The sequence below is a fragment of the Rousettus aegyptiacus genome, unplaced genomic scaffold (genome assembly GCF_014176215.1).
Source record: "Rousettus aegyptiacus isolate mRouAeg1 unplaced genomic scaffold, mRouAeg1.p scaffold_m13_p_16, whole genome shotgun sequence".
In the NCBI taxonomy this organism is placed as follows: Eukaryota; Metazoa; Chordata; class Mammalia; order Chiroptera; family Pteropodidae; genus Rousettus; species Rousettus aegyptiacus.
The window spans coordinates 33,612,782-33,636,213 of NW_023416291.1; the positions used below are offsets into that span (position 1 = coordinate 33,612,782).

Genomic DNA, 23,432 nt, shown 5'->3' on the forward strand with positions numbered 1-23,432 from the left:
ATTCGGATACCAACTTCCACAACCTTTCCCTAAATATCTTGTCCGAGAATAGTAAAATCTGTCAAAAAAGGAGATTAAGTGGGGTGGATGTGATTAATTTTCAGTGGCAGTTGTGTTATGGGTGTTGAGTACATTTTCTAAGGTACAGAAAAAAAACAGATCGAACATTTGACGACCCAAGCAGACTAAGGGTGTCAACTGGCAAGTCTCAGCTCATTTCATCATCTGTAAAATGGATGTTAATTATCCCAACCTGGAATGCAAGATGGTATTACCACTTTCGAAAGCAGTTTGGCATTTTCTTACAAAGGCAAACAAGCTTACTGCACAATCCAGAAATTTGACTCCAGGTGTCTACCTAAGAGAATGAACATGTATGTCCACACAAAGACTTTATGTGACTGCTCAAAGTGGAAACAACTCAAATTCCCATCAACTAGTGAATGAATAAATAAATGCAGTTCATTCATACGATGGAATAAGACTCAGCGATGGAAAGGAATGTAATACAGATACAGTAACGTGGATGAAATTTAATTATGTTAAGTGAAAAAAGCTACACATCATATGGTTCTATTACACAAAATGTCCATAAGAGGCAAATCCATAGAGACAGAAAGTAGGTTAGGGGTTGCCTGGGGCTAGAGGTAGGAATGGGGATTAATTATAAACAGGCATGAGGGCTTTTGGAGGGGGTGATAACAATATTCTAATACTGGGTTGTGGTGATAGTTACACAACCTGGCAAATTTACTAAAAATCATTGATTTCTACACTTAAAATAGGTGAAATTTTTGTGATATGTAAATTTTACTTCAATAAGCTTGTTAAAAAAGAATTTGAACCTCTCAAAATACATATCGAGGGCTCTGTTTTATTCCTGCCCTCAAAGATCTCACATTCTCATAGGGGAAACAGTCTATAAAAACAAACATATAGTATAATGTTAGAAAGTTTCCCTTATGGAAAACAGTATGGAGGTTCTTCAAAAGATTAAAAATTGAACTACCATATCAATCAGCAATCCCACTTCTGAATATATATCCAAAGGAAATGAAAACAGTATCTTGAAGAGATATATGCCCTTCCATGTTTACTGAAGCATTATTCATAGTAGCCAAGTCATGGAAACAACCTAAGTGTATGCCAATAGATAATTGGATAAAGAATATGTAATAGACACACGCGCAATGGAATATTATTCAGCCATAATGAAGGAAATCCTGCCATTTGTGACAATATGGGTGAACTTGGAGGACAACATGCTAAGTAAGCCAGATACAGAAAGACTAAATGATCTCATTTGTGTGTGGAATCTAAAAAAAATTTGAACTTATAGAAGCAGAGAATGGAATAATGGTTGCCAGGGGCTGGAGGGGAAGGGAGAATTGGGAAGATATTGGTCAAAGGGCACCAACTTTCAGTTACAAAATGAATAGGTTCTGGTGATCTAATGTGTGGCACGGGGATTATAGTCAGTAATACTGTGTTGTAGAATTGGAATTTGCTAAGACAATAGTGTTCTCACTACACACAAAAAAATGGCAACTAAGTGAGGTGATGGATGTGTCAATTAGCTAGATTGTGGTAAACATTTCACAATGTGTATGTATATCAAGTCGTCATTTGGTACACCTTAAATATTTGCAATTTTTATTTGTCCATTATACCTCAATAAAGCTGGGGAAAATGCTTTGTAAATGTTTACAAGTGGGGCTCTTGTGAAAAAATATAGCTTCCTGGGCCCGAGCACCCCAGAGAATCTGATTCTAGAGGCCAGGACTCTGCATTTTTACTCTGTGCCACTTCTGATGTGAACCATTCATGACTTCCAGCTTTCAAAATGCTGGTTTGAGGCTGATTTAGGGCTGCAAGCTATTTACCTAGAGGAAATACATGGCAAGGTCATTGCTTTGTCATTTCCCTGTGGTTAAATCAGTCAGTCTCATCCAGGGTGATTCCACACCTCCTGAGGACAGTTGGCAATGTCTAGATACATTTGGTTGTCCCATTTGAGGCTGGGGTGTTACTATCATCTGGTGGGTAGAGGTCAGGGATGTTGCTAACCATCCTGCAATGCACTTCATTTATTGACAAAGTCTCCCAAGACAAAGAATTATTCAGCCCCAAACGTCAGTAGCACCTAGGTTGAGGAACAGCATGTGTCCTTCTGGCTCCTTCCACCTGGTCAGCTAGCTCAGGACTGCTAGGCCACAGCTGGGAGAGTGAGGAAACTTCTAGAGACATTCTTAGTACTCTGATTAGAGACTCTCTCCACGTCCCTTTGCCAGGTAGTTCTAGTAACTTGGTGATTGCCTTTGAAGAGGCAGTTGTGTTTAATTAGTGGTTATTTCTCGATAGGAGGCGCTTCACGTGAAGATCTTCTGATATAATGGCTGGGGCAGGCCCAGTTCTCATTCCTGCTCAGTGTGTTGTGGTTGACTTTCTTTGCAGCTTGGGCGTGGACGCTCTTGTGTTTTTGGCTTCTTACGCCAGTAGGTGGGTGACTCACCTAGATCTCATCACTGTTTTTATCTAGGGCCTAGTGGCTGTGACAGGCAGTGGCCATGGGACCTGGGCAGGCTGATAAGGGCTGATTGCTGAGGGAGGCAAGGTGGGAAATACATAAATGTCTTGGAAGGAAGGGAGAAAGGAAGCCCTAGCTTGAAGTTGGTGAGAAAAGTGGAGTGAAGTACGCTGGTGACTTAAATAAACAAAATTAGGCGGTATGTTTTCTTTCATGTATGGCTTCTTTCACCCAGCCTAATGCTTTTGAGACTTGTCTGTAGTTTTGCATGGAGTTATAGAGTGCTCGTTTTTAATACTAAATAGCAGTATTCTGCAAACTACGGCCTGAGGGCCAAATTCACCAGACAGCTTGTTTTGGTATGGACGGTAAGCTAAGAATGGTTTTCACATTTTTAAGTGGTTGGGGAAAAAAGTCAAAAGAAAACAATATTTTTTTGACACTCAAAAATAGCGTGAAAGTCAAATTTAAGTTTCAATAAAGCTTTATTGGCACACAGCTATGCTTGCTCATTTACGAAATCATCTGTGGCTGCTTGCACACTACAATGGCAGAGTTGAGTTGTTGTGACAGAGTAAAGCCCACAAACTTTAAAATATTTACTATCTGAACCTTTACAGGAAAAACTTATGACTCCAGTGTGTAGAATTCCACCGTATGAATAGGTAACTGTTTATCTGTATTATTGGTGTTGGACATTGACGTGTCTTCAATTTTTGGCTATTGTGAATTAAGCCGCTATGAACATTTTTGTCCATGTCATTTGATGAATACGAGCACTCGTTCCAAGAGTAGACTTGCTGAGTCAGAGGGTAGGTGTATGTTTCGCTTTAGCAGATGAGGCCAAATTGTTTTCCAAAGTGACTTTACCATTTTGGTCTCCCCCAGCAACACAGAGTTCTGGTGTTGCTAACACTTGCCAAGTTTTCTTTTTTTGTTTTAGCCATCCTGATTTGGGTGGGAGCTGATTTTGCATTTCCCTGATAACTAATAAAGTTAAGCAGCTTTCCATATATATTGGCAGTTCGGATATCCTTTTTAGTGATGTGCCTATTCAACTTTTTTGTCTACTTAATAAGAAAGGGGCTGGCTATCTTTTTCTTATTAATTTGAAGGAGTTCTATGTGTATTGTAGATATGAGTCCTTGGTCAGTGACATGTATGTGTAGTGGTATCTTTGAGTGGTATCTTTAGAAGAACAAATTCACTTTAATATGGCCTAATATATTTTCCTTGATGATTAATGTGTTTCATGTCCTGTTAAAGAGACACTTTGATTACCCTAAAGTCACAAAGATGTCTTATGTCTTATTTTAAAAGTGTTCTTGACTTTGCTTTCCTATTTAGATCTGCAGGACGTTTAGAATTGAGTTTTGTATATGGTGTGAGGTGTAGGGATCAAGGTTCACTTTCTTCCTCATTGACATCCAACAGATTCAGCACCATTTATTGAAAAGACCATCCTTTTCCCACATTCTGGTAGTCGTTTTTATTTGACGTAACATCGGCACATGCTGCAGCATTCCAAAAGGGCAAAAAGATATTCAGAAAAATTCCTCTTCCTGCTCACATTTCCCACTCTGCTAGTTAACATTCTTTATCTCCAGGAAGTTATCCATTTCTTGTTTCTTTCCCAAGACTTTATGTATAAACAAGTAAACACACATCATCTACCTCCATTTTGATGTAAACAGCACACTATCCATTCAGCATTTTGTTTTTACTTACAGGTAAATGATTTCTATGATATGTGGGGTCACTATACGAATGGAACACAATTTCTTAAGCTAATCATCACTGATAGGGAAGTAGTTTCTTCCCTCTTTTGCTACAGGCAAGGCTCAGTGAATAGCTGTGTCCACTTCTCATTTTGTACATGTGGGTGAGTGGATCTTAGAAATTCTTGGAAATTGAGTAGCTGAATAAAAGAGTGTGAGCACTTTTTTATGGATATTAGCAGATGGAGCATTTAATGTTGGGAAACAGGCATTGTGCCTTCACCCTTGACACTCCCTAAGTCTTTATAGCATGCCAGCTGTATCCTGGGCACTTTGCTGGGCATAGGTGGGGTATGGCTAACAAAAACCATTACCCCAATATATGTGATTGTCAACTGAGGTAAAGGCTCTGCAAGAAAGTGCTGTTCTAAGAGTCTTTCAGACACCCAGTAGGACTGAAGAAGGAATAGAAAGGCTCCTTGCAGGAGGTGACGGTTGGGTCAAAGTAGAAAGAATGATTAGAGATTCTCTAAGCAGAAGAAGTGGGCACATGGAGCAGCAAGGCTTTCCAGGCTAAAGGAACAGCAAGTATAGCAGAAACCTTGCAAAAATTATCTATGGCCATATAACAAATATCCCCAAAGTCTAGTGCCTAAGAATACCCATGTATTATCCTTCAGGATTTCTGGGGTCTGGGACTTCAGAAGCAGTAAAACTGAGCAGCTCCAGCTTGAGGCCTCTCATGAGGGTGCAGTCAGGTATTGGCTGGGGCTATAGTCATCTGAAAGCTTGAGTGGGGCTGGAGGAGTCACTTCCAGGGTGACTCACTCACCTGACTGACAAATTGGTTTCTCTTCCAGTGGGCTTCTGTACAGGACTGCTCTAGTAACCTTACACCATGGTGGCTGGCTTCCCCCATGAGAATGAGCTGGTGTGATGGCCTTTATGACCTAGTGTCAGAAGTCACATACCATTGTTTTACCATATTTTCTTTTGCCACACAGACCAACCTTGATTCTGTGGGAGGGGACTCCACAAGAGAATAAGCATGAATTTTGAGGAATGTTGGGGATCCACTTGGAAGGTGGCTACCACAGATCTTAGGCAAGAAGGGGCTGAAAATATCCAGGGTGTCACTAAGCTGCGGTGAGCCACAGGGTGAGTGGCAAAAGCTAATATGGGCAGGGCCAGGTGCACAGGGGCTGGGTTTATCCTAAGAGCACTGAGAAGCCACTCAGGTGTGTGGATGGAGGAGGAAGGAGGGAAAAAGATCAGATTTGGATTCTGAGAGGATCTCTCCCACTGCTTTGTAGAGAATATGAGGGGAGAGGGTGGAGTAGCAACTCAGGAAGGAGCTTGGGTCCAGGAGAGAGGTGAAGGTGACCCCAGAGGGCAGGTCAGCTAATTGGCTCAAGGGCTGTTTGAAGGAAAACACCCCCAAGCTTAGCAGCAAGACTCCTGTAATCTCAAACAGAAGGCTATTGGCCTGCTCAAGGGCCCTGCATGTTGCAGGTGGGTGTGCCCAGCACTCTAATATTGGTTTCCTCAGATCAATTCCTGGTCACTTGAGCCCAGAGAGAGCTCGTGAGGCCTGCCCTGGTGCTCTTTATGCTTGGCCCTGGGGTGAGAGTGGCAAAGTATCCCTGTTAAACCCTCAAATGCTACTGTCACCAATTGGGGCCTTTGCTGGCCCTGGCATCAGGCGAGAGCTCAGTGGCCCCGACTAATTCAGGTTGTGATGTGACTCAGAACTGGCCTTCTGAATGACCATGGCTCAGGACATGTGGCCACCCCTCCACTAGCCCCAGTGTTTTGGGCTGCCCAGACTTTGGTTAAGGTGAGACTGGCCTCTCCTAGCCTCTGGAGTATGGCTCTCCAGCCTCTGTGAAGTGTTCCTTCTCCTGGTCTCTGTGTTCTCTATCCTGGCTTGTAGAGTGTGGCCTTCAAGCTGGAGGCTGGAATGTGGCCTGGGAAGCAGGGAGCTGGGGCCTGTCAAGTCTTTCCTGTGAGAGGTTTGTGAACACTATCCCATTGACTAAGAGGTAGAGGTGGAATGAATGCCCGTGAGAGATAAGTCTGGTTTCTTCTGGAAGTTCCTCCCTTTGATCAAGGGATGAGCCTATTTCCAGGTGGGGAAGGGGGTCTCTGGTGATCCAATCAGTCACTGGAGGCTCCCAAAGCTGTAAGTGTCCTTTCCCGCATTGCTTTGGCTGATGTTTCATGTGGTCACCTGACCACCAGAACCACTAAAAACTCTCTGGAATGAAGCAAGTGACTCAGGGTCCCTGGCTTTGCAACCCGAGCTGGTTTGGGCCTCAATTTCCCTGTTCGTAAAATGGAAATTACAATGTTGTGGAGAGAAAACAGCTTCATACTTACCATCATTTGTCTTCATTCTGTATCAGGCCCCTCTCATGTGCTGCCTCCCACATCCTATATATTAATTCAACTGAATTTTGGGTTTCTATGAAGTGAGCCCTTGGTAGATCAGATATTTTCCCTCTGGAGCTCATAGCCTCTGTAAAGCCATTGTAAAGCTCACGGGCTAAATCCTGCCTGCCATCTGTTTTGTTGATAAAGTTTTATTGAACAGAGCCATATCTATTCATTTCTGTATTTAGAGCTGTTTTCATGCTATAATGGCAGTGTTGAGTAACTGCAACAGACATAGGACCCATAAAACCTCAAATATTTTCTTTTACAGAAGAATTTGCTGATCCCTGCTCCATTCTAGTGGAACAGACAGACCACAATAGATGTAAACAAGAGCATCTCTGACACTGGTAAATGCTATGAAGGAACAGGGTAATAGAATAGAGTGTTGGGGGTGATAAGGGATTGCTTCCAGGTGGTCAGGGGAAATTGGGTAGCAGCACACTTGGAGCATTGTGAATCACCCAGAAGAATGGCCTGGGCAGAAGTGGAAGCAAAGTCAAAGGCCCTGGGGCCCAAAAAAGCTTGAAAGACTGAAAGTGGGTCAACAAAGCTGGAGCTCAGTGAGAGGAGAGAATGAGATGCATCCAGGCAGGACCCTGTTAATGGAGTAAATGGCTTAGATTTTTAGTTCAAGGGAAAAAGTTTTAGTGAAGAAAAGGAAAATGGCATGTTCTGATTTTCTTTTATTTTTACTCTGGATGCAGTGGTCTGAGAGATCAGAGAGGAGGCTGCTACAGTAGTCCAGGTGAGTAATAATGACAGTCCCTGCTGAGGTAGTAGCAGAGTAGATAAGCAGAAAGACCTGGGTTGTATTTAGGAAGAAGAACCAACAGAGATTCCTCAAGCCTCATATGTGAGGGGAGAAGAGGAATTAGAAGTGGTGCCTGGCTTGTTCCTGCTGAGCAACTTAAGAGCAGATCCAGCAGGACCGGAAGCCCAGCTTCAGCACCAACTTGCCGGGGGCCCTTGGGCAAATCTTTATGTCCTCGAGCCTTTGGCCATCTGTAAAATGGGTCAGTTATCTCTTGGAAAGGGATTATAAAGGTAATCCACCTAAGGGGGAGCCTCCCATGAGCTGAAGCCGCTGAATAGCAGGTCTACTCATCTGTCTCTCCACCTTCTTCTGTTCCATGAGTACCCTTTTCCTAAGGTGGGTTAGGGGCCCAGATGCTGACAGGTGTGGGCCTTGAACCTCACTCTGGCCCAACTGTCTCTTATCTGCTGCACCTTTCTGCTCTGGCTCTCAATCCAGTTCCTCCAATGCTGTCTCTTTGGCTTCCCAGGGCCTGACAGTTGGCCAGCCCTGGGGTCATTGTTTAGTATTCGAGCCGTGGAGCTAAAGACACCTGGATTCATGATCCCTGCTGCTTACTGAGTCTATGATCTTGGGTAAGCAGCATCTGAGTCACGCTCTTCTGTAGCAAATATCCTAGGCCAAGGCAAATGGGGTCCTGATGTCTACTTTAATGCTTGTTAAGGATTAAATTAAATAACTCCTCTAAAGAGCCTGGATACATAAGTGCTGATTAAATATTAAATTAGTAGTTATTAACTTTAGTGTTATTAATATTTCAGTCCTCCTGGATCCTGCCATGTGTGGGTAACCCATAGCAACCAGAGGATCTGCAGTCCAGGCCAACCCCTCCCTATCAGCTGTTGCAGAGCCTAGTTTATATATGTATTTACAAACACATTCACTGGTAAATTTAATACAAAAAGTGTAAAAATATACCATAATTTGTAACTTTGGTGCTTTTTTGTTGTGGTGGCAGGTAGTTTTTTTTCCCTTTAAACTCTGCTCTACCTTATTAATGGCTTTTTTTTATTGTGGTAAAAAACACATAGCATTTACCATCTTAGCCATTTTTAAATGCACAGTAGTGTTAACTACAGACAATTTGTTGTGCAACAGATCACTTTTTCATCTTGTAAAATAAACTATTTCTGTTGAACAACTTCCCTCCTCCTCCCTTTTCTCCCACCTACTAGCCCCTGATAACCACCATCATTTTTTCTGATATTCCAAATAAGTGAAATCGAGCAGTATTTGTATTTTTGTGACTGGCTTATTTCATTTAGTATAATGACCTCAAGATTCATCCAGGTTGTTGCAAAAGGCAGGATTTCCTTTTTTAAGGCTGAATAATATTCCATTATATGTCTATGCCACATTATCTATTCATCTATTCATGGACATTTGGGTTGCTTTCCCCTCTTGGCTATTGTGAATAATGCTGCAATGAAACTGGGTATGCAAATATGTCTTTGAGATCCTGTTTTCAATTCTTCTGAATATATACCCAGAAGTGGAATTACTGGATCACATGGTAGTTCTATCTTTATCTTTTCGAGGAACCTCATTTTTCTATTGCAGCTGCACCATTTTACATCTCCATCAACAGTGCACATGGATTTCAATCTTCACATCCTTGCTGAACTTTATATTTTTTTGGATAATGGCTATCCTAATGGGTGTGAGATATTGTGGTTTTGATTTGTATTTCCCTGATGTTGAGCATATTTTCATGCTTGTTGGTCATTTGCGTATCTTTGGGGAAATGCATATTCAAATCCTTTGCTCATTTTTTAATCAGGTTATTTGCCTGAGTTGTAGTTCTTTATATATTTTGGATGTTAACTCTTTATCGCATATATGGTTTGCAAATATTTTTAACCATTCTTTTGGTTGCCTTTTCACTTTGTCGATTGGTTCCTTTGCTGTGCATAAGTTTGATGTAGTCTCACTCGCCTGTCTTAGCTTTTGTTGTGCTTTGTTGTTATATCAAAGAAATCATTGCTAAATCCAATGTCGTGAACCTGTCACTCCACTTTTTTTCTAGGAGTTCTATAGTTTTGGGTCTCACGTTTAGGTTTTTAATCCACTTCGTTAATTTGTGTTGTAAGGTAAGGGTCCAACTTCATTCTTTTGCATAAGGATATCGGGTTTCCTAGCAATTTGTTGAAGATTATTCTTTTCCCCAAGCCTGTAGTGCTTTTATAAACACGCAGATTGTAGAAGTGCCCTGGCCTCCCTACACTGTGAGAGCCTTAATTCTAACTACACATTTTGTGCATCCTTAAGATTTTCTGGAGTAAGTGGTATTAACCTGTTTTTACAAATGAGGAAACTGAGGCTGGGTCCAAATGACCCGCCTAAGGTCGTTGTAATGAGCAAATAGGTAGAGGTGGAACTGGAATTAGGAACTTGAACTCAAGAGCCCACATGGTGGAAACCCGTAGGGATACTTCGCGTTTAATCCCCAGCCTGCTGGAAAGAAAGAATGAATGACTGTCTCAGGCAAGGATCCCAGCAACCGGTGGAGCTTGGACAAGCCCATTGCTCTTCATGGGGGTGCGTGCCTGACTCGCGCATGCGCACTCCTTGCGCAGGCCGACTCCACTCTGTCTGCCCACACATGGTTTGGGCTGTCTCAGCATGGTACGTCCCGCCTCCCCCCATGCCTGGGCTGGGATGGTATGCTCCACCTCTGCTCGCCGCCCCTCCCCTTCGGTTTCCGCGCGAAAAGCCAGAGCTGCCTGTGCTGCCGACGCCTCTGCTGCAGCCTCCAAAATGCCTGCCCGCACAGCCCCGGCCCGGGTACCCGCGCTGGCCTCCCGGGCCATCTCACTGCCCGATGATGTCCGCAGGCGGTAGGTGCCGCAGAGGACAGCGAACTCGTTGGGGTGGCATGGTGCTGGGGGTGGGGAGATTGCTTCTCTGAGTAGCCCTTGGCTGCCGCTGACAGACGGGCGCGCATGCGTGGGATGGCGCGGTGGCGGTTGGCGCGGGTGGGGTGGGACTTCCGGTCGCGCGCGCCCTGGACCGTTTGGCGCCAAAATGGGCCAAGGCCCCTCACATCTCCCTTGTGACTAGAAACTTGGGGTCTTCTTTAACCTCAAAGTAGAGCAAGCTCTGGGTTCATTTTAGGGATCTTCCCAGAACAGCTGCGGGCCTGGCTTCTGCCGTCAGCCTGGTCGCACAGGAAGTGGGCAGCCTGCGGCCTTAGGACACCCCTTGGCCTGGCACTTAGGCCTCCACTTCCGGTGCCCAGCCTGCTGTGGGGGGTGGGGGCAGAATGCTGGGCCTGCCTGGTCCCCGGGGGTGTTTCAGGGGACCCCCTCAGCATCCCCGTGCCAACATTCCAATGGCGGCCACCAGAGATAGGCGCCGCCAGTCCAGGTTTGCGAGTCCTCTCTTCCTTGGGAAACTCCATCTCTGCTGGGGAAGTCTCATTCTGGAAGAAACTCTTACCATGCAGGGAGGGCCAGGGCAGCATGAAAGCTGAAGGGGCTTTTGTAGTAAATTTGCATCTGTGAGCCTTGGGTATCAAGGAAGCATTGCTAGGAAGAACTGGCTGCAGTTTCCAGCATGTGTGTCTAGAGGAAAGTGAGGTGCAGTGGCTAAAGGGGACTGGCTATAATAATTCTGTGCATATAGGTGGGTGGCAAGACCATTGAGCCCCTGCTTCTTGTTCAGGAAGGGTATTAATTCCACTCCTGAAAACTTGCACACTTCACTTGCACAGGAGTCAAAGGACCCTTGACTCTGGACACTTCCAATTGGAAGTAAACCTGACTTTGCCATTTCTGTATGCTTGTTTCTCATGGTTGTGCCAGGCCAGTTCTGATTTGGGTCTCTGGGGGTGGAGAGTGTGTGTGTTGTGGGTATTTGGGTCTCCTTATCAGGTATTTAAGGTTCTAAGCATTTTTAAGCACAGTTAGAGGGGGTGTATTGTTGAATCTATATCTGTATCCCCACAAATATAATGTGGCTTAAAGTAGAAATGGAATCATGAGAGTCCCTGGTTTCATGTTAGACCCAATACAGAAACCTTAGGGTCCACCCTTTACTCTGATGGTGAGGACTCTATCTCCACTGGCTTATGACCTTGGGCAAGGATCATAAAGAAGTTACAGCTGTAGACTAGCATTGTGAACATGCATTGTAAAGTGGTATTGGAGTAAAGGAGAGAGAATATGCCTGACATAAAGGCCCACGTGTTAGCATTGTATTGGCTAATATATCTTGCTTTTTTCAGTTCTGCTTGTCAGTCACTAATTGTATAAGATACTTTTCATTTAATTTTTAAGAATTCTTAAGAGGGGTGTCACAAGTGTTCACTGTGAGGAAGTAAGGACTCCTGCTGAGGTCGGCTTTTCACCAAAACCATTCTCTTCAGCTATGAGTTTCAAACAGACCACTGACTCAGGTTATATTGGACCAGAGCCAAGTGTTTTGTTTGGCTTAATTTAAATATTAGATGATTGTTACAATCCACATTTACTGTAGGTTCCATATTTCTTTCAGTTAGAATTGCCTACTGTAGGTATGGTGTTTAGGATTTCTGCTTTAGACCAAGTAGTAGACATTGAAATTGTCAGCTTATGAGACCCTCTCATCAGCTTTTCCTACGTTTTGAATTTTAGCATATAAAATATACACATAAACATGGTGTTCAACACTCTTAAACTTAGATTTGTAAACTGAGGTATAAGTCTTGATTTATGAAAATTAGAGACATGCAATCTATAATATAAAGGTACCCAAGTTCATTAGAATAGGAACAAAATTTAGGCCTAGTCCTTATTTATACATTTCTGTCACTTCTAATGTGTTTATATGGCAACTTCTTTCAACTCACAAATAGTTCCATTAGAAAAGTAATGATATTAGAAAGTATTTTTGAAGTCTTTAACTTTTTTTGAAATATTATTTACTACCCTAAGTCTTCTAAAAAGCATGCCTTTCAGGACATGCTGCATTTTTCCACTTGATTTTTTTTCTCTGCCCAAGCTGCCATCGTTTGTACAGAAAAAATGGTAGTCTCCCACTTGTCTTCCTGTTAATACTCAGGTCTGTTTTCTGTAAGTGGAAACTGTGATTCTCTTACAACGTAAGTTGAGTCTAGTGGTTTCCCTGCCCCTACAGTGCCTGTTGCACTTGGCCTGAACTCCAGAATCCCTGTCCCCTTGCCTGAGTCATCTTGTGCTCTTCTCACAATCCATGTAGGCCTTCTTTTTAGGTTCTTGGGGCCTGAGACCATACAGAGTGGCTAGTGGGAGGCTGGGCCCTACCTCCTCCAAGGTGGCTTCTGTCCCTTCATCCTTAAGATGGCACTCAGAAAGACAGTCCCTTTTCCCTACATTGAGAAAAGTGTTGAATTCTGTTTGTGCACCCCACATGCTGCCTAGTAATCCTGGAATTGATGATTTGTTGTCCGACTATGTTTCCCTTATTCACTTTATATGCAGCTTGGTGTACAGTAGACTTTCAAATGCTTGCTTGTGAGACTTTTCCCTTGAATGAAGCCTCGATTTACACACTGATTCTAGCAACCTCCTTTGCATAACTCTGATTAGCCTTTGTAATTGTGGCAGCTTTCTTATCTGCTGGTCATTCTGTGATTAGATTAAGATGGATCTTGAGGTTCTTAACTAGTTCCATGGCTCCTACTGAGTAGGTATTGAATAAGGGCAAAACTGACTTACCTTTACTCTTCTGTAGTAGAATTCTAGAGGTGCAGAACACTGGGGTTCAAAGCCCACTTGACACTTGCCAGCTGTATGGCTAAGTTATCTAACTTCTTACTGCTTTCTCTCTAAAATGGGATGAAGGTGCCGTTCCACTGGGGCATTATGAAGACTGAGATAGTGGGTGTAAATGTGGTAGAGTAGCACCTACACAGAAAACTTCCGTAGTGCTTATCACATGGTCAGCAGTATATTTCATTTCAATTAAGGGAGTATAATTTAAAGTACTAACGTGAATCTCATACTGAGGTAGGTATTAATGTGGCATTGTATGTCGGATAGAGATGAAGCATATACTGGCTTATTCCAATCTTCCTCTTTGCCTGGCTTGTAGAATGATCTGGACATGTTCTTTCTGCTGCCACCTTAGCTTTTGTGCCAGCTGTCTACTACTCTTGATTAGGCATTCCTCTCTGAAGGGCTGAAGTGGCTTTTTATCTTTCAACTCTCAACATCTTTCTTTTTAATTTTTTGTATCTTTGGCTTTTGTGATGCTGTCTACTACCAGGGAGCTTCTTTCTTACCTGATCCCCACCCACTTCTCCATCCCTTTTCTTTCATTCTTTGACCCTTATCTCAGTCATGGGAGTTCTACTTTCAGCAACTGGGTCACCCACAGGAGATAGACACTTCCAGTGTTTTTTCTTTTAAAGTGATTTTTATTAAAATATAGCTAACATACAATATTAGTTTCAGGGGTACACCATAATTATTCAACATTTATTTATATACCTAAATAAATGGTCACTGTGCTGCGTCTAATAACCATCTGTTACCATACGTTATTACAATATTATTGACTATATTGTCTGTACTATGCATTATATCTCCATCACTTATTTATTTTATAACTAGAAGTTTGAATCTGTTAATTCTCTTCACCTTTTTTCCACCTTAAATTTTTTTTTTCAATTATAGTTGACATTCAGTTATTTTTAGTTTCAGGTGTACAGCATAGTGGTTAGACATTAATTTACGAAGTGATCCCCCTGACTAGTACCCACCTGGCACTATACCTAGGTATTATAATATCATTGACTGTTTCTCTATGCTTTAGAGCCCCGTGACTATTTTGTAACTACCAATTTGTACTTCTTAATCCCTTCACCTTTTTTACCCAACCCCCCTCCCATCAGGTAACCATCAGTTTGTTCTCTGTATCTATGAATCTATTTCTGTTGTTTGTTCATGTATTTTGTTCTTTAGATTCCATATATAACAGATTATATGGCATTTGTCCCTCTGTTTGACTTATTTCACTTAGCATGATACCTTCCAGTTCCATCCATGCCTGGACACCTTCAGTTTTGTTACCTCTCTGGAGTGCCCGTTCTGATTCTCGATGCTGAATAGCCAGCCATCTGTACAGCTGCTGTTCACTGAAATGTCACTTCTAAAACTCGTGGCCTGCTTACTATTTTTCCCACCCAAAAGTTCTGAATTTCTGATACTGTATTGGTTTTTAATTGCTGCTATAACATTATTATAAACTGAATGGCTTAAATAAAACAAATTTATTCTCTTACAGTTCGATAGGTCAGAAATCTGGTATGGGTCTCACTGGATTAATATCAAAGTGTCAGCAGTCTGCATTCTTTTTTGGAGGCTTTAGTGTGGTGGTCCTCAACCTTTTTGGCACCAGGGACCAGCACTCCTATGAGAATTTAATGCTTGATGATCTGAGATGGAGCTGAGGTTGTGATGCTAGTGCTGGGAAGCGGCTGCAAATACAGATGAAGCTTCACTTGCTTGCTTACTGCTCACCTCCTGCTCTGCGACCCGAGGGTTGGGGACCCCTGATCTAGAGGAAAATCTGTTTTCTACTCTTTTGGGTTGTTGGCAGAACTTAGCTCCTTATAGTTGTAAGGCTGAAATTCTTCTCTTGCTGGCTCTGAGCTGAGGACCTTTCACAGCTTCTGGAGGTGATATGTTTAGTTGCCCCTTGAACAATGTCGGGGTTGGGCACCAACCCCTTGCATAGTTGAAAATCCACCTATAGCTTTTGACTCCTCCAAACTTAACTAAGAGCCTACTGTTGAGTGGAAGCCTTATGTGTTAATTGACTATTCGTTTTCCATTTTTTACATAGATATTATAAACTATTATGATAAAGTAAGCAAGAGAAAAGAAACTTATTAAGAAAATCATAAGGACAAGAAAATACATTTACAGTATTTATTGGGAAAAAACCATGTATAAGTGGACCCTTGGCGTTCAAGGGTTGTCTGTGCTCCCACCATACCTGCAGTCTGCTAGGTGTCTTTTATGCAGAAAGACCTTTCCTGATGACCCAAGTCAGGAGGTCCCTGCCTGGCAATGCCTGTGTCCAATCACCCAGCTCGTTGCCTGGAACAGGGCCTGGCATACAGTAGATACCTATAGATGCGAGCAGCAATCGAAGCTAGAAGCAGGGTTCGCATGCACTCGGATCAGCCACTGTGTGACATTGGTCCTGCAAACCCTGCCGCTCACGTTCCTGGCTTTGCTGCTAACACTTGCTCTTTTCCTGCCCTTTGGGCTGGTGATAACTGAGTACCTAGTCTGTGTGGCTGCTGGGCGGGAGGATCCAGAGATGGTAGAGGCCCAGGTCGCCATCCAGCGTGCTCCCCCTCCACTGACTGACACTCACTCATCTTGTTAGACCTGTTTTAACTCCACAGTCAGCACCAAGGCTCTGCTCACCTCCCTTTCCTCAGTACCTTCTATTCTTGTTCCTTTATTTTTATTTTTTTTCCTCCTTTCTCCAAAAGAGGCAAGGCACTAATCTTCAATAATTAAATCAGACCATGATTTTCCTAGCCAAACTCATGACAGTTCTGCACTTCTGAATGATTAGGTAAAAACGATGAACTCTTGGGTGAGGCGCCAGCCAACTCCTCTAACTTCACCCATCTCCCCTGTTTGTGGGCACCCCTACTGCCCAGATGCCTGGATTCTTCCATTGCATATGTTCCTCATTAGAATGCAGCCCTCTCTCCATCCCAGCCTTTGGGAATGTTAGCCACCTGTTTCCCACAGTGTCCTGTGGCCCTGGCCACTCATGCTAACATGATCATGCTGTGGTGTACCTTCTTATGGGCTCTTCTCAAATCCAACTGAAGGAATACCACCTGTAGGCCACTTAATTTACAGAAGGACCCCAACTCCGTGACCTGCTTCCTTTCCCAGTACCTTTTAAAATGATATATATTGTTATAGAACTCCCCTCTCTCCATCAGAAGAACTACCCCCCTCAAAAAGGACCTTGTTGCAATTGCAAATGACTTCTTAATGTGTAAGCATTCCAATAGGCATTCTTAGATATGGAGGAGGGGTGAACTACTGTTTTTTTTTTTTTATTTCTAGCATCTATATATGTTGAATTTACTGCTTAAGTTTCTTAAAATTGTGATACTAATTTTTAAGGTAAAGTTGCTTAACAAGAGTTTTTCTCCCTTATTTTCTTCCCCCAGGCTCAAAGATTTGGAAAGAGATAGCTTAACAGAAAAGGTAATCTCCACCTTTAAAAAATCTTACCAAAGTGACTATTTGACAGATAGTTTATGACTTATAAAAAGTTTAAGTGGAATTGGTTTTTTTTCGTAAAAAACTTGGAAATATTCTTGTTTAATGTGCCACATTAACATACAGTATTATGTCTCCATCTCACCTCTGATCTTTCCATTTTTTTACCACTCTGGAGATGGTATGATAGGATCTTAATAAAGACATCACTAACGTGTCTTTTGAAAACTTAAGGTTTTTTGGCAGAGTCAGCATTGCCTGCTAGTCATTGTTATGTGACCAGGCAGTGTGATTCTTTGTGTATTAGTCCATTAGTTAGTAGCTTGGGGACTTCTAAACCTATGTCCTTCCCTTAGGAGTGTGTGAAGGAGAAATTGAATCTCTTGCATGAATTTCTGCAAACAGAAATCAAGAATCAGTTATGTGACTTGGAAACAAAATTACACAAAGAAGAATTATCAGAGGTAAGTTTGTACTCAGCATCCTGGCATCTAGAAAACGTCTCTTCTCATGTAGCTCGTCCGTGACCAGGGAGACAGAATGACCCCCAGCTCTCCTTGTTACCTAGTAGCTATAAAGGAAATGCGTGTGTTTCCTTATTCTCTTACTGCCACTTGTTTACATTCATTGCTACTTAAATTATCCTTTCCTGCTGTAGGAGGGCTACCTGGCTAAAGTCAAATCCCTTTTAAATAAAGATTTGTCCTTGGAGAACGGAGCTCATGCTTTCAGTCGGGAAGTGAATGGATGTCTAGAAAACGGGAGCCATTCAAGTGGTGAGGACCGCAGAGTTGTAATGGCAGAGGAAAACAAATCCCCCAAACTCGTGTCCAAACCTTGCATGCCCAGGAGAAGCAAGTCCGATGGAGAGACAAAGTGTAAGAACCTTCGACTGTTTGACCCTGATGGAGACTGCTACCTCATAGGTCCCCCTGGGCAGTACTTTCTGGGTTGTTTCTTGTGTATACTTCTAAATAGTGAGGAGTGTATCATAATTCCTAACTAGTTTAGCTGTATACTATTATAAATTTTGTGTTTGACCAAGTCTAGAGCATTAGATCTCAAAACATGGTTAAGTTTATGAGGTATGAGGTAACAGGAGCTACTAATACTTATTGCTTCAAAGTTATAGGCCTATTTAAGTTACTTGTTTATTCTTAGATTACTTCCTAGTTTGTAATCAAAGTAACTTTTGGAATCTTTACAAACAAAAGAGCATAGACTTTAGCTCATGTCCGGTTCTTGGCCACTTCACCGTTTATGATACGGGGGAGGTTCTCTTCCTTTTTCTGGTTCAGGGGTCGGCCCCTCAAATAAGAGCTTGTGTAAAATGGCTTAGCAAACTGGCAGGTGCTAATTGCTCACTTTATCAAGACAGTTGTCGATTAGGGTAAGAGGGGAAGGACACTTAATTCTCAGAATCTGGTTCTCTGCACTAACTTGGTGACACTGAAGAACTGCACCTTTGCTGTGAATTTTTTTATTCATAGTGCTTTTTTTTCTCTTGTTCCTTTTTTTCTTTAAACAGCTGAAGTCTCACCTAGCCCCAGGATCACAAGGCAGACTACCAGGCAGACCACTATCACTTCTCATTTCGCAAGAGGGTCTGTATATGATGAATTGACAACTATCTTTTCTAGGGGGCAATGGTTTTTGGTGAAACATGTATGGAATTAGTAGGATGTAATTTAGCAGTTCTGACTTCCACATTGCATAGGTTTTCATCTTGCAGTTTTGTTTATTAGACATTAATGAACAACATTTGTTAATACCTCACCTATTCTTACTATAGGAAACTTCAAATACATACAAAATTAACAAGGATAGTGAAATGAGCCCCCAAGTACCCATCACCTAGTGTCACCAGTTAATAGCTCCTGGCCATTATTTTATCTATACCCCCATACACTCCAACTGGATTATTCTAAGTGGTTTAATTCCACATACTCCCATGTCTTTCAAACTGCATTACTTTGAAACAAATCCCAGACATATCTGTAAATATTTCAGTAGATTTCTTGATGGTGAGGTCTTTCTCTCAGACAAATTTTTAATCCATACTTTGCTAACATTTAGTAAACAGTCTTTTTAAAAAGACATACCATTATTTTCATGCTTTATGAAGTACATTATTTTCATGCTTTATGAGGTATAACAATTCTTTACTCTCAGATATATAGCTAGTGTTCATATTTCCCCATGTGGAGCAAATAAACTGAGTTTGTCGATTTGTTCCTCGAGCCTTTCAAGTTATAGATTCTTTTTCTTATTTTCGTGCCATTTATTTGAAAAAAACTGGATCATTTGTCCAATAGAAATTCTAGATCTGGCTGACTATTTTTATGGTGTCTAATGTGTTGCCTTGTTTCCATTTCCTGTAAACTAGTAGTTGGGTCTAGAGGCGTGATCAGATTCCAGCTTTATTTATTTTTGAGATGTCATAGATATGATGTCTCTTATTTTACCAGCAGCTAATGATCAACATTTTAGATCCACAGTCTCTTAGGGTTTGCAAAATGACAATATTCTAAACCTGTCACTCAAAGAAACATTAAACTTGGAGCTTCCTTTAATATCCTAACAACTAGGACTTCTCCTTGGTGGGAAGAGGGCATGCTTGCCACAAGGCTGCCCTAAATAGGTAGACACCATACTGGCTGGAGGTCTAGTTGAGTTAATGGTTAGCTTTGCTGTGTTTGACAGCCCTGCCAAACGGAAACCTGAGGAAGACCCTGAAAAAGCCAGATCGGATGATTCTGTCCATGAAGAAGAAAAAGACCAGGTAGGGGTGGCTGTTTTCAAGGTTCTTCACCTTTTTTTGGTACACTTGCTGATGATCGCGACTTTATGTTTAGTCTGTCTAAATGGACTTAGAGCAACTGAGAAGATGTTGGAGCATGTCCTGGCCCAGGGCAGTATGCAGTTTAGCACAGTTAGACCTGAGGGTTCAGCAGGCCCTGCCACTCACGCAGCCCCATAATGTCAGAGTCTGTTGTTCCCTCCTGTGTCTTCCTACTGCTCAAGCTGACAAGAGTTATGACAATCAAACCAGCAGATGTGACATGTTTAAAGCATTTGCTTCTGATGTCAGATAAGCGCCTTTCCCACATCTAATTTCTCTGTAAAAGCAGAGAATTCTGCAGTTATGTCGTATAATAACGATGCTTAGACTTCTTAGGTTAGAAAACTGGTTGCTTGCTAAAGACCTTTGATAGAGAAAATGTCAATCTCTGGTACTGTTCCAGGTGACTTAAGGATGGCTACACCTACATAATACCAGATGGTCACATGCTATCGATTTTTGTTTCAATTTTGCCACAGGATTTGCCATGGAAGTTGAAAGGAAGCCTGTATTGGTTTACGTTTGAGTAGTAAATGCCTGGTACCTAGTAAAGATGAGTCTCCATGGTTTGCTCTAAGGCAGGGTTTCTCACCGTGGCATTTATTTGGGGGGCTGGGTAATTCTTTGCTGTAGGGGCGGTTCTACGTACTGCAGAGCACTTAGCAGCATCCTGGACTTCTACCAGCTAGATGCCAGTAGCATCCCCCTCTCCCTTTCCAGCTGTGACAACCAAAATCATCTTCAGATATTGCTAGATGTCCCCTGGGGGTGGGGCGAAATTGCCCTGGGTGAGAAGCACTGGACTAAGGGGTCACTCGGGGTCGCCGGGATACTAGTATTATTGAGATAGGCTTGACATGTTGTCGTAGGACATACTGATTCTCATACCACTCTATTCTTGGGGGCTAGATGTCACTGTTCATAATCTTTTTTTCAGGTACCTATGGTTAGGTTTAGTCACACTACCCACTTAAGTGGGAAACTGGGGCACGGCGGGGAAACAGCTTGTCCAAGTCATGTGGCCAAGTCTCTTGTCCACTAGAAAGAATTTACAGGTGAAAGCAAGCTGGCTCTTGTAGTATTGGTAACTCTGTTTTAAAAATGCACTAGCTTCAGAGTTATTTCTAGCATCCTAACCTTTTGGAGGGCTTACATAGCCTGTTCGTTTGGTTTCTAAAGAAACACACCGGAAGCCAGTTTACTGGCACTGTGTATGGAGGCCTTGGGGCTTCATGGATGAACACTTGTAAAAACAGTGTTTATTTCAGTGTGCTAGAATAAGTTTTAGTATACCAAACCAGTGTTGTCAGATGGCATTGGTCAAATAAGTAGTAATACAGAGAATATTACTTTAGTCAACTTAAAGTCTTGAGAATTTGGTGTTTTTAAACAGATATTATACATATCTGCTAAAACTTTCAAAGAATACAAGAGGCTGTACAGTACAAAGATGTCCCTTCTTCCCCTTACCCTTGAACCTCCAGTTGCCTTTCTTAGAGGCAAACATTTATTAGTTTCTTTTGTATTGTTTTGAGGTATATATATGTGTAGAAAAATAGAACCAATAGGATGTCTACATATACATATATGTATGAAATTAATTTTAAGTAACTGGTTCACATGATTATGAGGCTGGCAAGTCTGAAATACATAGGATAGGCCTACAGGCTGGAGACCCAGGGAGGAGTTGATGGTACAGCTTGAGTCTGGAGACAGAATTATATGTAAACACATATATATTCATATTTTTAACATATATTCCAGAATTCTGTATAATTTACCCAACTTTCCCCAATGGTAACATCTTACATAACTGTAATAACAATAGCCAAACCAGAAAATTGACATTGGTATGATCTGCCGACTTTATTCAGATTTCCCCAGTTTTCATAGGTGTGTATAGTCACATGCATACACATATGAATTTTCCTAACTTCTGCCTCAAATAAGATACAGATCTGTTTCATAACTACACTATTTTATCCCTTTAAATACATAAATACAGCTATCCGGCAGATGGCAAATATTAACTTCGAGAACTAGTGTACTAGGGTTTTCATCTGAGAAGAAGAGCTTGTGTCCAATTTAGGTAGTTCTCACTTCCTGATATGAATCCCCTATTACTGCTTTGTTTCTTTCTAATATTCCTGACATAAGGTGGAAGATCTGATCTCTTAGGTAGCCACACTAGACTATCTGTAGTACAGCCAAGTGCTGGGCGAACTCCTGGGCTTACCTTTTTTTTTCGAGGGAGGGAGGTGAGATGTCATACCAGACTATGGGTCACATAGATCTCTCCCAAACCCGGACCCCACCCTCCATTGCCCACCCTCTTTAATTATATCCATGTAGTTACTTAATACTTTGATTTGTTTCTGGTTTTGATCTTTTGAAATGAATGTTCTTGTCTCTCTTTTCTTGCTTTCTCTTCACATAGGAGGAAAAGAGACGTCGAGTTACATCCAGAGAACCGTAAGAAATAATGAATATACCTTTTTCTGTACAGTGTATAATCTTGATTACTGTAATGACTTTTCAGAAATGTTTGAAGAAGTTTTATAGTGAGTTACCATGGTGATTATAGATAGCTTAATGATGCTAAGTTAGGGTCAGATTAACCTTTTGATTCAGGTAGAATTCTCATTACAGAGAATAAATTGAACAACAACTGCTGGTTGTCCTCAGAACCAGAAATAAAAGGTTACATTTAAAGATTAAATGTTGAAGTAGCAAGAGATGATCACTTTTTGGGGTAGGAAGGAGGACTTTATGAAAACTACTTCCAGGGGACGAGTCTGTGAAAGTCACTCTTGAGGTGTGTTACTTTGCTTGACAGAGTTGCTAGACCACTGCCTGCAGAAGAACCGGAAAGAGTAAAGCCAGGAACACACAAAGAAGAGGAAGGAGAAAGAGATGAAAAAGTAAAGCCTGGTCACTTCCAAGTTTGTCACTTCTACCTTAATCTCAGAGCCCCCATTTGGTTCTAGGAAAGGAGTTAAGGGATGGGGAGTGTGTAGGAACAGGATGACTTTCCTAATGATCATAATGACCTTGACTTTGACTACAACACTTTTCAAACTTTTTCTGGTGGTTCTCTACTTGGAAGGGGGTTATGCAGCTGTGGTAATGGTAGTACATCAGTGGTAGGCCTGGGGTCAGCCAGACCATTGCTATCTTGTCAGTCAATCACAGAGCTTCAGTCTGTCCCCTCTCCCTGCCTCTCTTGCTCATGCTGTCTTCTCAAAGACCTCATTTCAAACATGTGAGGTGCTAAAGTTCTATAGTACCATCCAGATATAAAGTTATATTCTTAGATGAGACCAATAAACTTCAGCTCCTTTGTAAAGTAAAACGCAGATGTACCACCTGAACCCCCTTGAGGGGTAGGAGAGGGAAAGAGGTTCTAATACCGGAAGCTTTACCATTAGACAGCACTGTCTCATACAACAAAGGGCTGACGTCGGGTGGTCATGGGTAATGGGCTAATATAGGGTCTCATTTTGGTTTTCACGTGAAGACATGGATTAGAATTTCTTGTGATTCTTGGGATGGGTGGTGGGTACCTTTGTTGGGAGCCTGTTAAAGGATGGATGTCTGCTATTTGCTCTGATGAGGGATCAACTAAGCTGCATGCTAATTCTTGAACTGTTTGGTGCTTGAAGCTAATCTTTTACCTTCCCTATCCTGATACTAGTTAAAATTGGATAGAGGTTACATTTGGGACATATGTCAAGTTTCTTTTAGAACAGACAGTTCTGGTGATCTAGCTTGACCATCCTCCAAAAAGGAGCTTTGGGCAAGACTAAAGTCGCTTGCTCGTGGCCAGACTCCCAGGATCCCTTCTTGTAACGTGTTTCTTCTCTTAACACCACTG

General features: G+C 42.1%; 1 protein-coding gene and 1 long non-coding RNA gene across 4 annotated transcripts in view; both read left to right on the top strand.

Moving 5' to 3' along the window:
• The first annotated feature begins 1,157 nt into the window (after window positions 1-1,157).
• Window positions 1,158-8,124, top strand: LOC107515155. The gene is made up of 4 exons (XR_001597953.2): window positions 1,158-2,499; window positions 6,950-7,028; window positions 7,386-7,426; window positions 7,965-8,124. It is a non-coding gene; the product is annotated as an uncharacterized LOC107515155 (long non-coding RNA).
• Window positions 8,125-10,182: 2,058 nt separating this feature from the next.
• The window catches only part of DNMT1 (DNA methyltransferase 1), a 38,306-nt gene continuing 25,056 nt past the window's right edge, over window positions 10,183-23,432 (top strand). The window contains exons 1-8 of one of the 3 annotated variants that reach the window (XM_016153442.2): window positions 10,183-10,332; window positions 16,665-16,701; window positions 17,073-17,180; window positions 17,375-17,594; window positions 18,245-18,320; window positions 19,420-19,498; window positions 21,996-22,030; window positions 22,395-22,479. In XM_016153442.2, the coding sequence (XP_016008928.1) occupies window positions 10,253-10,332; window positions 16,665-16,701; window positions 17,073-17,180; window positions 17,375-17,594; window positions 18,245-18,320; window positions 19,420-19,498; window positions 21,996-22,030; window positions 22,395-22,479 (720 nt within the window). In that variant the 5' untranslated portion in view covers window positions 10,183-10,252. Of the gene's footprint in view, window positions 10,333-10,588; window positions 10,862-16,664; window positions 16,702-17,072; window positions 17,181-17,374; window positions 17,595-18,244; window positions 18,321-19,419; window positions 19,499-21,995; window positions 22,031-22,394; window positions 22,480-23,432 lie in introns of those variants that run through there. The other 2 variants (XM_016153443.2, XM_016153445.2) reach the window with 2 other exon arrangements.